At 37.2% G+C, this 14,825-nt stretch overlaps 1 protein-coding gene across 1 annotated transcript in view; it reads left to right on the top strand.

Annotated features, from left to right (window-relative positions):
• RNF121 (ring finger protein 121) overlaps positions 1-14,825 on the top strand; it is a 96,895-nt gene that overhangs the window by 61,607 nt on the left and 20,463 nt on the right. The window contains exon 6 of the mRNA XM_003764716.4: positions 6,016-6,136. Within this exon, the coding sequence (XP_003764764.1) occupies positions 6,016-6,136 (121 nt within the window). The remainder of the gene's footprint in view (positions 1-6,015; positions 6,137-14,825) is intronic.

The raw sequence follows: 14,825 nt of genomic DNA, 5'->3' as shown, positions 1-14,825 counted from the left end.
TTGAACTTTCATGTAAACCTTGGAGCTTGGCAATGTAAATATTAACCCCATTTGACGAATGAGGAGTCTGAAATGTCAATGACTTGCCAAAGTTAAAGAATTTGTCCCACTTTTTCTAACTTGTGATTCAGTTCAGTTTGACACAGATTTAGGTTTTTGCCCTAAGTGAGATTAACAAGAAGGACTAATGTGGATACATATAAGCAAATAAAGAATGGGGAGTAGATAAGGGAGGAATTAGAGGTCCTGGAGTGGGGGTTAGGGGTAAGGGTAGTCAGGGAAGTCTTTATGGATGAGTTGTGCCTCACAGGAATAGTTAATTACCACAAGCAGATAAGAAGTATTGTTGAGGCCTTAACTAATGTACTTAAAGTTGGAGGGGCCAGGATTTGGTCAAGTGTTAGCAAGTTAGTACATTTTGCTAAAACAATCTGAAGAGAGGTTAATATGAAATTGAAGCTGTAAGTAAGAGATAGATTGGAGCCATGTTATAGAAGGGCTATAATGCCTATCTAAGGAGTTTTTTTATTATTCTCATGTAAATAGGGAGTCATGAATGTATTTTGAGTAGTTATGCATTATTAAATATCAAAACTGAAGCTCTAGCCTACAGTTTCTGACTCCAAAGCTCAGTACTTTTTCAAATGTCACACTGCTTCAGATAGAAGAACTTTATTGTGTGAAGACCTAGGCTGTAGAGATCTTGATTGTGTAAATTTATAAAGAGAAAGCAGAGATTATCGGATGAACTTTTCTCTGCCCCTGGGGACAACTTTTCAGGCTTGAAGGAAGAATTTTAGAATAAATGAAAAGCAATTCTACTTTCTATTCCTTGGTGAAGCTTCCCTGATTGATGCCATTATTAATAACAACCATTATTGGGTTAGTACTTTGTGTAAAACACTGTTCTAGGCAAAGTTTAGATAAGACAGGCCTTACTCTCTTGAACATAATGGAACCTAGTTGAGGATCTAAGCTATAAATAGAACTACTGTATAAGATGATATGTGGCAAGGACATCAGAGGGTACAGTAGCCTATGGAAAGCATCTTGCTGTGGCCTCTAGGCCTTGCTGACTGCCATAGTTACTAGGGCATCATATCTTCAACTCTTCTTTATTGAGCACATTTATTAAACATGTTCCCCATGCAGAGCACTGTTTTAATAGCCAAAGTTACAAAGAAACCATCCTTATCCTCAAGGAACTTACCTTCTACTATCAACTTCTTCTAGGAACCAATCCAGAAGATCTCACGCTTTACCCCTTTCTTCTCTTACTGCTCTATGTATTTCTTGTTAATAAATCCCCAAGTTCTGCATTCTGACCTTATTGGTCCCTGATTTTGCTCTGTCCCTTTGATTTAGAAACTTCCTTCCCAGATCTCTAATTGCCAATTCTTTCTATCTCTTGCTGCCTCCTGATGTTCAATTCTAGCATTCATTTTCTCTCACCTCATCTCTATACAACTGAATCACAAGAGTTCATTTCTAGAGTTTACTCACAATGGAAAAGAAAATTATATAAAGATTAAGAATAGGACTCCACTTGGATAATACTTGAACCTGTCAACATCATCTCTACCTAAAATTCCCCCCAAAATAATTTGATCTATAGCCCACAGCCCATTGTGTTATTCCATCTTGACCCCAAAACAAAATACATCTCTCCCACTAGTGTCACAATCCTAGACATTTCTCCCTCCTCCACCCAGTCTATTGGGCAAGAGATAAAAAATATTACTATATAAAACTGGTTTTCCTCCAGTTAAAGAAAGCAGAATAAATCAGCCCTATGAATAAAGATCCGTCTCTCCTTTTAAATTATGGATTATAGTTGGGCGTCATGTTTCCCCCTCCAGATAAGGAGCTCTCTGAATCGTTCCTTCCTCCTAGGTATCTATGGTATATTACCTGGAAGTTTCCTCTCTTTTGAACATATATGTTGTCAAAAAAGATCAGGCTTTAAAGGGAACTCTGAGTCATCTTAGTCCAACTCCTATTTGAATCTTTCTGTAAAAAGCTTGTCATAAAACTATAGATTCCACTTAAAGATTCACCTCCAGAGGCAGCCCATTCCATTTTAGGACAGCTCTTAATTGTTTGTACTGAGTCTAATCAACATTTTCTCATTCACTGGGCTATGTGTTATGAATCCAAAGCAAGAACGATCCAGGTTCTCAGTTCTCCCTTGCCTGTGTTTTTTCCCTCTCTGCCTCCCACTTCTCTGGGATCCCCAAACAGACAGGCATAGTTATCGTTATGCCTGGCTTTTCCTGGATACCCTGATCTGTATTTCTGTTTAGGCTAAAACAAATTCCTTTCCTCCAAGTATAGCCACATTAAAGGCCAAAGCTTTGGATCTTGAGGGGAAAAAAGTGGAAACGGAACAGTTCTGGAATGAGCCCAGGAAGGACTCACCTAGCTAATTGAAACTGCTCTGTAGGCTTGGTTTTCCTAAAACACAAGCCTTAGTGGTCCCTACCAAGTACACTTAAGAATATAGTCCTCTCAGATATACATAAGTATAGAAAGATACTGTCTTGTTAAGCAAATTTCAGTCTAATGTAAATGGATTGCAATTACATTCCAATGTAGTAATGTGATTATTAAATGCCTACTATATAGAAAGATCTTTCTAGGTTCTAAAGAACGTTACTGTTAAAACAGTAAAACCCTTCTTTCATGGTATTTACAGTCTACTAGGGAAAAAAGAATCATGATAAAATAACTCATATTTCTTTGATGCCTTCAAGTTTACTAGTTACTTTATATACATAGATAAATTTAATATTTGGTTTGTGCAATCTTGAAGATCAGCCTTTGCCTCAAATAATTTCCACTTTCCATCCACATCATTACCAACTGAAGTCTTTCTATTTCTTCAAGAACCAAGAGTACTTTTTCTATGCCCTTTCTTTCTTATATCCTATTTATCTGTATATATGTTATGTATTCCCTGGAAGATTGCAAACTTTTTTTAGGGCAGGGATTGTATTGGTTTTTATTATTTCTCTACCATCCAAGGCACAGAACTTTAATGTTTCTTACATTGAGCTGAGATTGAGAGGTGCCAATAAAGATCTCCCTACAAGTATCTAGAATCTTTCCCCGCTGTGTCCAGTTTATTTCCCTCATGAAACTTATCTCCCAGAATAACTTTGAGCTCATTAGAATGGTGCCACAAGCAATCAAAGTTGGCAGCTTGTTTACAGGTTGGCACAGTAATCCCTGGCTGCCTCCTGCTATCCATCTGCTAAGGATGACAACTCTTATGTGCCTTTCTTCCTTCAGTTTCTAGCAGTTACCCAGCCCCACCTATGACTGCAGTACTCAAGTTATAGCTCTTGAAACATGCCCATGGTAAGTTTTGTCAGAAATAATTTAATAGATGCTCTCCTCCCTTTATCACTTATATATATGAGGACATCTTCGGATTTTTAAAAGATATGTCCTCATCCAGGACAGACATTATTGCCTCTGTTGCTTTTTATTTGGACTGTTAAATTGGCATCCTAACCTGCCTGCCCATCTCTAGCTTCGTCTAATCTATCCAACATATTATAGCCAGATTAAGTTTCTTAATGCTTAGCTCCAGTCATGTCCCTCTCCTCCTCAGAACCTTCAGTGGTATTCTTTTGGCCTTCAGTGCCTGGAACAGAAAGTTCATTTAGGATCACAGAATTGTAGTCTTAGAAGGAATTTTAGAGTCATCTAGAACCCAGTCTTTACCTAAGCAGGCATCTATCTGTTCCTTCTGTAACATCAAGTGGTCATCCTACCTTGGTTAGAAGACTAGTGGAGCTATAGTTGATGGGACACTGGGGTCAGGAAGAGCTGGGTTCATGTCTTGTCTCCCTTATTTAAAAATCTATGAAACTCTCACCCAATCATTTAATCTCTCTATATCTCCATTTCCTCATCTGCAGAAAGAGGCTGGACTTAATGGAGGCTGGAAATAAAAGAGGCCCCCTCCCCCTTCTAAATCTATGCTTCCATGATTTCCAGTAAGAGGAAACTGACAACCTCCCAAGGTGGCCCATTCACTTGTAGCATTAATTGTTAGGAAATGTTTCAAGATATATCAAGATCTTTATGTAACTTTTACACATTGCTCCTTTGTAGGCAAACAGAATAAGTACATGTTTTCCATAGGACAACCCTTCAAATACTTGAAGATCCCTCTCATGTTCTTCATAAACCTTTAGGGCTTTCCACACCCAGAACAGCAATTTCTTAGCTTTATTATTTGTAAGTGATGAAGTAGGTAGAATGCTAGGCCTAGGCCTGGAATCAAGAAGATCTAAATGCAGATCTCTCTAGCCTTAGTCGTTTACTAGCTATATGATCCTGGGCAAGTCACTTAATCTCTGTTTGCCTCAGTTTCCTCATCTGTAAAATAATGATTATAACAGCACCTACTTCCAGGATTGTCATGAGAATAAAACGAGGTAATATTTATGAAGTTCCTAGTGCATAATAATACTATATAAATGATTATTCCCTTCCTTTCCCCTTCTATCTCATACTAGTAGTCATCATATTACTTTGTGTTCTTTTACCAAACTGGAATAGTGGCCAGGCCCCAAACACTTCCCATCATTTATTGCACCTTAGGTATGCCATGCCATATTTACCATCATCACCTACTTAGCAAACAGATATTAAACTCTAGTTATATGCCCAACACTACTCAGCCCTGCATATTCAAAGATGAGAAATGGCACTTTAAAGTCTCTCAAGAACTTCTTTCTAGAATGGCTTGGGGGAGGAGGGGCGGGAAGGGGGTGAGAGAAACATATGTGCAAATAAGTATGTTGGAGGTACTATGTAATGAGGAAAACTGAAAAACCCAGATAGAATCTGAGAAGGAAGAAAATTTACTTTTAGCTTTGAAAAAGAAGAAAAACTATAGAGAATAGTAGTAGCTACTGATTGTGAGGCCTCAAGGGAGCTAACCCAGACTTAAAACCTGAGTTTGGACTTAAAGAAAGATAATTTCTTATTCTTTTTAATATGGAAGGAAAGGTGTTTCAGCTTCACAATTATTACCCGTGCATAGAAGCAGGTAGAATGAAACAGAAAGGGCGATCTGAGATTAGGAAACATTGATGTCCATCTTGTTTGGGAAGTAGAATGTAGGAAGTAGAGATATAATGTGAGATATGTCTGAAAAGGTAGTTTGCAGCCATTTTGGGGAAGTTCTTGAATGCTAGGCAAAGTAGTTTATGGTTTATCCTAAAAGCATAGGAAGCCACTGAAGGTTTCTGGCAGGAGAGTTGATAATGGCCAACTGACATCCTATCCTTGCTTTAAGGCACAACTCTAACTTATATTTGTGTATAGGTTCTATTTACCCCTACTAAAACCAATAGGTTAACATTTATTAAGTGCCTACTATATATCAGGCATTGTGCTAAACCTTTAGGGCAAGGATAATATCCAGCACTGAGAATTTAACATAGGCTTTTAATAGATATCTGTTGAGTAAATGAACTAACAAGGCTATGTAACTTGATATCCTAGGCATGGCGGTGACCACTAAAATAGAGAAAACTAACATCAGGCTGTTAGGGATAGAGGAATTATTTCATAGCAGAGTAGTCTGAAACAATCGTCTCCCAAGTTTGTTGGCCTTCCAACCCATTATTAGTGATTTATCTGCACCTAGAACTGGAAGGAGAGGCCTTGTGCCTAGTGTGGCTTGTTGCTGTCATGGAAACCCAAGTCTTTCCATTCCCATCTTCAGAGGTCATTTGTGCTGCAAGGGATAGAATATGGGCTTCTCCTTTTCTGAGGCAAACTTTGCTCAAAGTCAAGATTTTTACATGCCTCACTCCCAAACTTAATGTTCTTCCCCTCCTTCTCTCCTCACCTTCCTAGTTTTGTGCCTTCCCTCCCCAGTTATAGCCTCAGGTTTGTGCAAGGCCTAGAGAACAACCCAAACCAGGGATTAGATGTAGCTGTAGCTATGGCAATCCTACGCTTCTCTGAGTGATCCTTCTGCTTCCTTTACAGAGTCAAACCAGAAGATGCAATGGATTTTGGAATCTCCCTCCTGTTTTATGGCCTTTATTATGGAGTCCTTGAGAGGGACTTTGCAGAAATGTGTGCAGACTACATGGCTTCTACAATAGGAGTAAGTTCATCCAGAAAAACAAATCTTCCTTTGGTGCTATCACCAGAGAACCTTGGATAATTTCTCAGGTGTGGGAATATCAAGGTCAGACTGACCTGGACTGGGGGAAATATGATAGAAAGAACTTTGGGGGGGAGGAGGGGGGAGGGGAAGAACTTTGGATTTGGAGTCAGAAGACATGAAACACTGTCACTTTCTAATTGTATTAACATTGAACAAGTCACTTCAATCTAAGCCTCAGTTTCCTTATCTGTAAAATGGAGATTGTAATGATGATAACTGAAATTTATGTAAAGATTTCAGATCTATAAAGTACTTTATATTCTCTAATTTGAGCCTCACAATAACTTTAAGCTAGGACTATAGGCATGATTTCCATTTTACAGATTAAAAATAGCCTCCTTCTTTTCATATATTTAAGACTTATTTTCCTCATGATAATGCCATTAGGCAAGTAGTATAAATGTTCTTATCCCCTTTTTATAAATAAGAAAGCTGAGGCTTAGAGAGAGTGACATTTTTATGGTCAAAACATTTTAGAAGTGTCAGAGCTAGGATATTCACCTAAGTCTTTTTATTCCAGTTATATCACTACACTTTTCATTGACCCAGGCTGCTATCCAGAAATAGTTTATAAACTACTTTGCAAACTGTAAAGCACTAAATTTTATCATCCATTATGAGAACAAGTATCAAGATAAAGGCTGAGGGTCATGGTTGAAGTTTTTAAAATCATTGAAGATGAAAATAAATGTTAACCTGATTCTGTTGCCCAAATTTCAGAACTCTGCTTTCCAAGGGCCTAATAGGTCAAAAAAGGGAAATGGCTCTTTTGTGAAAATTGTTACATAGACTGAAAATATATGTCAGTCTAAAAAATGGTTTGAGTAACAGCTGATACTTTTGTGGTACTTTCCAGGGGAGGAAGTACTTTATTTAGAAGATCTCATTTAATGTAATATGGAATTCAAATAACTTTGAATATTCAGCATCCATCCCTTGCTTTCAGGATATTTTCATCCCTTGCTTTCAGGATATTAATAAAGTACAGTTAATTTGCCCAACTTTGCACTCCCAAGTAAGGCAAAGTCCTGGCCTTGAGATACCATGGATGCCTGACAAGCATTATCTCTGTAATATTGTCTCCTTTATCCACCATTATATCCAATAGGACAGAGAAGCCAGGTTTGGTATTCAGAGATGGTACAAAGAGCTCTGAACTTGAAATCTGCTACTTCTTAGACACATGAATGTAGTCAATCCACTTAACTCTTGAATTTTGGCTAAAGTCATACCACTTTAGAGGTATGACAATAATGAACTTTTAAAAACATTAATGTACATGATCTCTTCTGACACATCATTGTCGCAGGAGTTGTTCTAATTGTCAGAGTTTCTGCTAATGTGAACACACTGAGTTTGGGTTGTTCCAACTATAGATTGTAGGTCCATCATCTATGACCCATCTTAATTAATTGTAGACAAAGTCATCATTAGATCATGGCTGCTGATACAGGCTAGTTCCCTGGTAGTTTGAATGAAATGAAAAACTAGTAAGTCATTCATCAGGTAACAGAACTTGGCCATCAGTGAGGAAAGACATTAAGCAAAGATATTTAATAAGTAGACGCATTAATTAAGGTGGGTATCAATTCTTAATGCTACTCTTGCTGTCATTCCATAGTCATAAGCCATAGGGAGGAAGTTCAACCTCTTTATGGCCTTTTGTACTCAGGCAATTGGGAAGCTCCTTCAGCAACTTGAGCCAGTTCTTCTTAGCCAATCAAATCTCATGAAAAGTTGCAGTACTAAGATTCTTTTTTTTTTTTTAATTAATTTATTTATAATAACTTTTTATTGACAGAACCCATGCCAGGGTAATTTTTTTACAACATTATCCCTTGCACTCACTTCTGTTCTGATTTTTCCCCTCTCTCCTTCCACCCCCTCCCCTAGATGGCAAGCAGTCCTATATATGTTAAATATGTCGCAGTATATCCTAGATACAATATATGTGTGCAGAACCGAACAGTTCTCTTGTTGCACAGGGAGAATTGGATTCAGAAGGTAGAAATAACCCAGGAGTACTAAAATTCTTAAAGAAGAAAACTGGCCTAACCTGTATGGGGTAGAGCCTTTGAAAAAGCAAGCCCAGTCTATCAGCCCTAGGGAAAACATTTTTGTTTTCAAAGTAGACCTCCAGGAATGATTTTGGAGGCCAGAGCAAACACATGCAGACCTATTTTCAAAAGCATAAAATAAAGGGTTTGGGATGAGCTTAAGTTGGAGAAAGATTCACACTAATGATCCTTGAAAGCTTGAAGTATTTATTTTTAATAAAGAAATAAAATGAAACACTAAAAGATTGTCACAGAATGGGACAGCTGGAAGAGTTCTTGAGAAATCAGCTGAACTAGTGCCCTGATTTCAGGCAGATCACTACTTGTCCTTTCCTTAAATTCTATAATGATGAAAAATCCACAGTCCTCTGCAATAACCTATTCCAGAGTCACTCACTCACCCTCTTAGGCTTTCTCTTCTCCAGAATAAGCCATTTTTATTCCTTGGGCTTCTCTTCCAGATACCCACTTTCTGACCCTCTGCCTGTTTTACTTATCCTTTGACTCCCTCCAGTCTTTCCACATTGGTTTTTAAATATAGTGACTAAATCAAGAGACAGATTCCTTTCCTGGGCTGATGCACAGTATTCAGGACTGCTTCCTAGCCAATAGTCTCATAATGTGTTTCTCCAGGGATCATGTGGGTTTTTTTTTCTTCATATTAATACTTAACCAATCACTCCAGTAAAATCTTGAATATTTTGAGATTCTTTCTAGTTAGTAAAGATGAAGTCTCTCCTACTTTTTTGACCTTAGTTTCTTCCTCTGTGAAGTAGAGTTGAATTAGCCTCAAAATTGCACCAAGTTTTCATATTCTATTCTCTATGATTCTTCTAGGGGAAGAATTTGGAGCTGTTCTGATGATAGTTCACTTTAAAAAGTAATGAATTTTGCACAAAGCCCTGTACTTGTATTCAATGTGGAGAATACAGTCCAATCCTTGCCAATCATGGAGCTTATTGTCTAGGAGGAAGACTAGGATCATAAGATCTAGAAATCTGATCTTAGAGATTGTCTAGCTTAATCCCCTTATTTTACAGATAAGAAACAGGACCACAGTCACATGGGTGTTAAGTAGCCAATCTAGGATTTGAACTCAAGATCTCCAGTTTACTATACTACCTCCCATGATATGTACATAAATAGCTATAATAAAGTAAAATAAAATTTAAGATGTACATAAATCACTATCATAAAAGCTGAATTGGGATGAGTGTATAGAATAGATCCAAAGTGTTTTTAGAAATCTGAGAAAAAAGAGATTACTTTGGACTGGGTAATTGAAAGAAAACTTCATATAGAATGGATGGGTAATATCTGCTGTAGATTTTGTTAAAACAGTATAATTTCAATAGGTAGAGAATTTGAAGAAGTTTACATTTAAGGTAGGGTAGAAGCATAGAATAGATGGCAAACAGTTTGAGTTGGAATAGAATTTGACTTTGATAAAAAATTCAAAAAATGAGGGAAGGAGAATACTTCCCATTCATGTCCTCCAAGTAGATACTATAAAAGAATAGCCACCAAAAAAAAAAAAAAAGAGTGCTGGTGTACTTAAAAATTCACAGGAAACAAAATCCAATAAAAGAATCGGTAATAAAATCCACAACATTGGGTTGTTGTCTTGTTCCCCTTCAAAAACAAAGGACAAACATCAGGGAAGTAATGCTATGACTTGTAAGTGAATTGGATTTAAGTGAGGGAGGGCTGTGCAAGGTCAGCTGCCTCACTTTCCCCTCCAGAGGCATTTGGGTCCAGTGGCCAGAGGTAGGTCAGGATGACTGGAGATGGCTCTGGATGAAATGGGAGACCTTGGTCTTTTTTTTTTTTTTTTTTTTTTTCCATCAGTACCAAGTCACTTTATTGGGATGTAAATGGTGGTAGTTTTTTGGTACAGATTATGAAAAGGTCAGATAACCAAAATATGCATGCACTGAAAGACAGTGGGAGTCTTGCCCACACTTCTCGGGTGTGGGGGAAGCCAGGTGCGGCTCAGCTCTCGCTTAGCTCTCGTTGTCACTGTCTCCAAGGGTGTGCTTGTCAAAAAGATATTCCGCCATGCCAGAATCGGGGGCGAGACCTTGGTCTTTTTAAGCTAAATTCTTCAACAGGTCTCAGATTGACAGAGGCTGTACCCATTCAGTAGTTTAGGCTAGGTAGCAATTAAGGCAAAGAATTTCCTTTCACTTAATCAAAAAAAAAAATTTTTTTTTTTTTTAAATAAATTTGGGAGGGGAAGAACCTCAGGATTTCTGGGCAAATGCTCAAAGTTCAGAGTAACAGATATAAGAAACTAAAGCTTCTGGAAATAAGTTCTTAGGCTATGATCAGTGAATGTTTGGGTTTTTTGTTTGTTTGTTTTGTTTTGCTTTAAACGTTTCTTAGCTTCCTGTAAAGAAGAATCTAGTCTTTTAACAAAGAAGCAGAGTTAAAACAAATTAAATCCTTAACAGTGGAAATATACAGAGCATATGTCTTTTCATACCTTTTTTTCTATAGAAATTTAGTCAGTCATTGCATTGATTAGAGTTTTTAAGTCTTTCATACTTGTTTTTCTTTATAGTATTACTGTCAGAAATCCCTAAGACTCTAGTCTAATAAGACAAATTGGACTTTATGTTTATCACTGAGATTTGGTAGTATGAAACCTTTGAGTGGCCTGTGATTCTACCTAGATATAGTTTTATTTAAAAAAAATTGGTGATGGAAAATGTACAGTGGTATAGGATTAAATGTTAAGAAAGTATACTCATATGAGTGTAGAATAAGGTGGCAAGCATTTGAGAAACAAAAAGAGCTTCAGTTATTGGGGTACACTACGGTGCACCTAGACAAAAAGAATGGCATAGAGTAGTGACAGGTCACTTCCATGATCCAGACATCTGCAGAAAGTTAAGTAGACAATAACTTCCAAATCTTGCCTTATTGGTAATTATTCAGTCTCCTACACTGAAAAAGGGAAATTCTCTTATGGACTTCATTCTCAAGAGAGGAGCTGGTGGATGGGGGGTAGAAATGATGAAGACCTTGAGAGGAAATGATCACTTCATCCTAGACTTTGGGAAAGAAAATTTCAAAGAATTCAGGAGAAAAATAAGATCCCATGGAGTAAATGTTTCAAGGAACATCAGCCCAAGGATAGAAAATGATGAAAAATAAAATTCTGAGGGCTCAAAAGAAAATAATTTAAATTAGGAGAAAAATTGAATTTGTCTGAAGAGGTAAATGTAGTTATTGATAGAACTGAATAGTTCAGTTGTAGAACTGAATCATTAAATAACCTTGGTTTTTAAAAATAAACATACTTAAGATGGACACAAGAACAACTAATATACGACTGTAAAAGAGCTTGGTACAACCCTGTAAAAATAGGCAGGAAGAAAGCAGACAATTGATAAGGAGAAATTGAAGTTAAATAAAAGAAAAGAGATGAAAGAAGGGCCATCTTCTGGAGAAGACATGATAAAATGGGATCACTTCTGCATATAAAGGGATTTTCCTTGGCAAGAGGAGGGCCACCTCGTTTTTGAGACAAAGGTGAAGTAAGAGATAGTGGGGGCAGGCATCTGTGAGATTAGTTTAGGAGTAAGGGAGACTAAAATTCAGATGAATTGAGATTGTCAAGGGACACTAAAGATGACAAAAATAACTTATTTTAAAATAAATTGGGATAAAAAGGATAGGACTTTTACTTGAAATGAAGTTAACTGACAACCCAGGGAAGAAATTGTTGCTCAGTTTTGTTTTTCTTTCTGTTTTCTCTATAAAGGATAATGTCCTTTGTGCAAAACAAAAATATAACTGATGGTGATTCAAAAACCTAAAATAAGGAGATAGCAAGAGAGCAACTAACTTCTCTTAATGAATTGGCATTACTGGGTCCAAATGAGTACATATATGCTTGGGTCCTGAAAGGACAGGCAGATATCATGCTGACTTACTGTCAGTGGTATTTGAAAGGTTTAAGTAAAAGGAGAAGTACTAAAAACAAAATTAGAGAAGGGGAAATGTTTGAATTTTCACACAACTGAGAAGGAGGGCAGGGCACAAAGTAAGTAATCTGCAAATTCTAGACCACTAGATCCCCATTGTAGCAAGGCAATTCTTTTATTCTTTCCCAATTAATTCATTTTCTCATTCATCACAGTAGCTTTTCAAAATATTTTCATACCTACTTAAATGTCTATAGCTCCTTTTAATCCCACTCTCTCAGCTGAGAAATGCCCTATATTTCAGTGAAAATTTGAAGTCATTCCTCTTCTCATCATCCAAAAAACCCTCACTTAATCCATCCATCTCTACTACCTATCATTCCTTTCTTAACTATCTGATTGTTCTTCCTCAGAACCCTTTACTGGATCTTGATCCACATCATGCCACATCATGATCTAAGGATGCTTAGAGGGCTTTGTCCTGTGCCTTCTGTTTTCTATCTATTCTAATTCATTTGAAATAGTTTTTATTGTTTGATTCTCATCTCTGAACTGATGATTCTCAAATCTTCTTATTCATCCCTAACCTCTCTCTTGTCTTCTCCATACCACAACTGCCCCTGTCTGTTAGATATCTAGAACTCCATTCCCATAGACATCTTAATTGCAAAATATCCAATCTGAATTCTTTCCTCTCAAATACTCCCCCCCCCCCCCCCAATTTCCTTATTACTATCAAATTTATCACCACCTCCTAGTCATCCAGGATCACAATATAGGATTGTTTTCAACTCATATATCCTATACACAACTTGTTGGTACATAGTTGTTAGCATTTTTGTCTCCTTCATAAGCTCTTTGTAGGCAAGAACTATCTTTTGCCTTTCTTTGTATCTCCATTGCTTAACAAAGTGCCTGGCACATAATAAATGCTTCATAAATGTTTTTTGACAGACTGGGAAAGTCTAGAATGGATCACTAAAAGAGAGACTATGAACATCAAGAAAGAGAAGCTAGAGTAGATCAGTTATGTCAGACTAACCTCATTTCCCTTTTTGATGGGATTACTCAACTAGTAGAATTAAAAGTAGGTCAATAAACATTTATTAAGCAGCTGCTGTATTTGGGGGCACTATGATAAGTGTTGAAGATTCAAAGAAAGGTGAAAGATACAAACAAGTTGACTACAGGATAAATATCTTGGCATTATTACGGAGAATATGGAGAGCTATTGATAGATGGTGATATAGTCTGATGGATTTAGAACTGATTGGATAAGTAAACTCAAAAGAAATATTAATGGATCGTGTCAGCTTGGTAAGGTTTCCCATGGATCTGTGCTTGAGCCTGGGTTGTTGAACATTTTTATTAATGAGTTGGCAAAAGGTCTAGGTAAGGTGTCCATTGAATTTCCAAGGTGGGAGGAATAGTTAACAGTGAATGGGTGAATCAGAATCCAAAAGATCTTCACAAGTTGTCATTGGATAAATGTACAACAAAACAGCTTTACAAGAATAAGATGGGAAAGTATAGTAAGATAACAGTTCTGAAAACAATGTAAGGATTTTAGTGAATTGCAAGTTCACTATGAATCATCGGTGCCACTGATATGGCAGCCACTGTCAGGGATGACCTACTTTAGACAAGGGATTAGATTTCTTGGAGAGGGAAGTTTCAGAAAAGAAGATTTAGGTTTGACGTCAGGAATAATTTCCTTACAATTAGAATCCAAAAGTCCACTGGGTGGACAAAAGGTGCCAGATGACTACTTGTCAGGTATAATGAGAATTCCTTTCACATAGAGGTTGAGCTAGATGACTATTGAGACCCCTTCAAATTCTTAGTAAATGATTCCATGAGATAGGAAATGATAGGTGACTAGAGCCCTATCGTTTTTTAGCGGCATATGCATGATTGATTGACACTTGTTTGGAGAGAATATTATAATAGTCCAGGTAAAATGAGAAGGGCTGAGAAAGGGGAATGGGAAAGTAGTGGAAGCAGAGAAAATGGAGACTGTCCAGGAAGAGGTTACAGAGTCGATAGCATTGATTGCAGGATTATTAAAAACTAGAGTTCACTATCTTAAGAGTGTTTGGGATCATGCATTCATAGGATCATAGCTTTAGCACAAGAAGGGACCCCATCATTTTATAAGTAGAGAAATTGAAGCATGTAGACATTAAGTGATTTGTCCAAGGTAATACAAGGAGTACAATATACTCCTGGAAGTCTTTTCATTCATTCAGCAAACATTTATTATGCACTTAGCAAAAGTGTTTTAAATGAATGGAGAATTTGCTAGGTCATGAATGTAAAGGAAAGAGCCTTCTTAAAGGCATAAGCAAATAAGGCTGAAGCCTCAAGTTTTGGCAGTCATTTAACTTACTGAGCTTGGTGACACAGGAGGACATAGGAAAGAACTTGACCAGCTGAGACTATGTACATGTGAACTTCAAAATAGTTTAGAAGCATGTTCTGCAATGGGAAAGAGTTACCCCATGTGATTTTTCTTTTTCCTCTACTGTTACAGGCACCACTGCTAGTGTCTGCTGAGAATAGATCCCTTCATGTGAAAGGATAACAATACAAGAAGACTTGAGAGGCAGTTGTATTCTCTGACCTCTCTCCTCTTCC

The sequence above is a fragment of the Sarcophilus harrisii genome, chromosome 3 (assembly GCF_902635505.1).
Source record: "Sarcophilus harrisii chromosome 3, mSarHar1.11, whole genome shotgun sequence".
NCBI classification, from domain to species: domain Eukaryota; kingdom Metazoa; phylum Chordata; class Mammalia; order Dasyuromorphia; family Dasyuridae; genus Sarcophilus; species Sarcophilus harrisii.
Note: the sequence above shows the minus strand (reverse complement) of the source record. Positions and strands in the feature narration are given on the sequence as shown.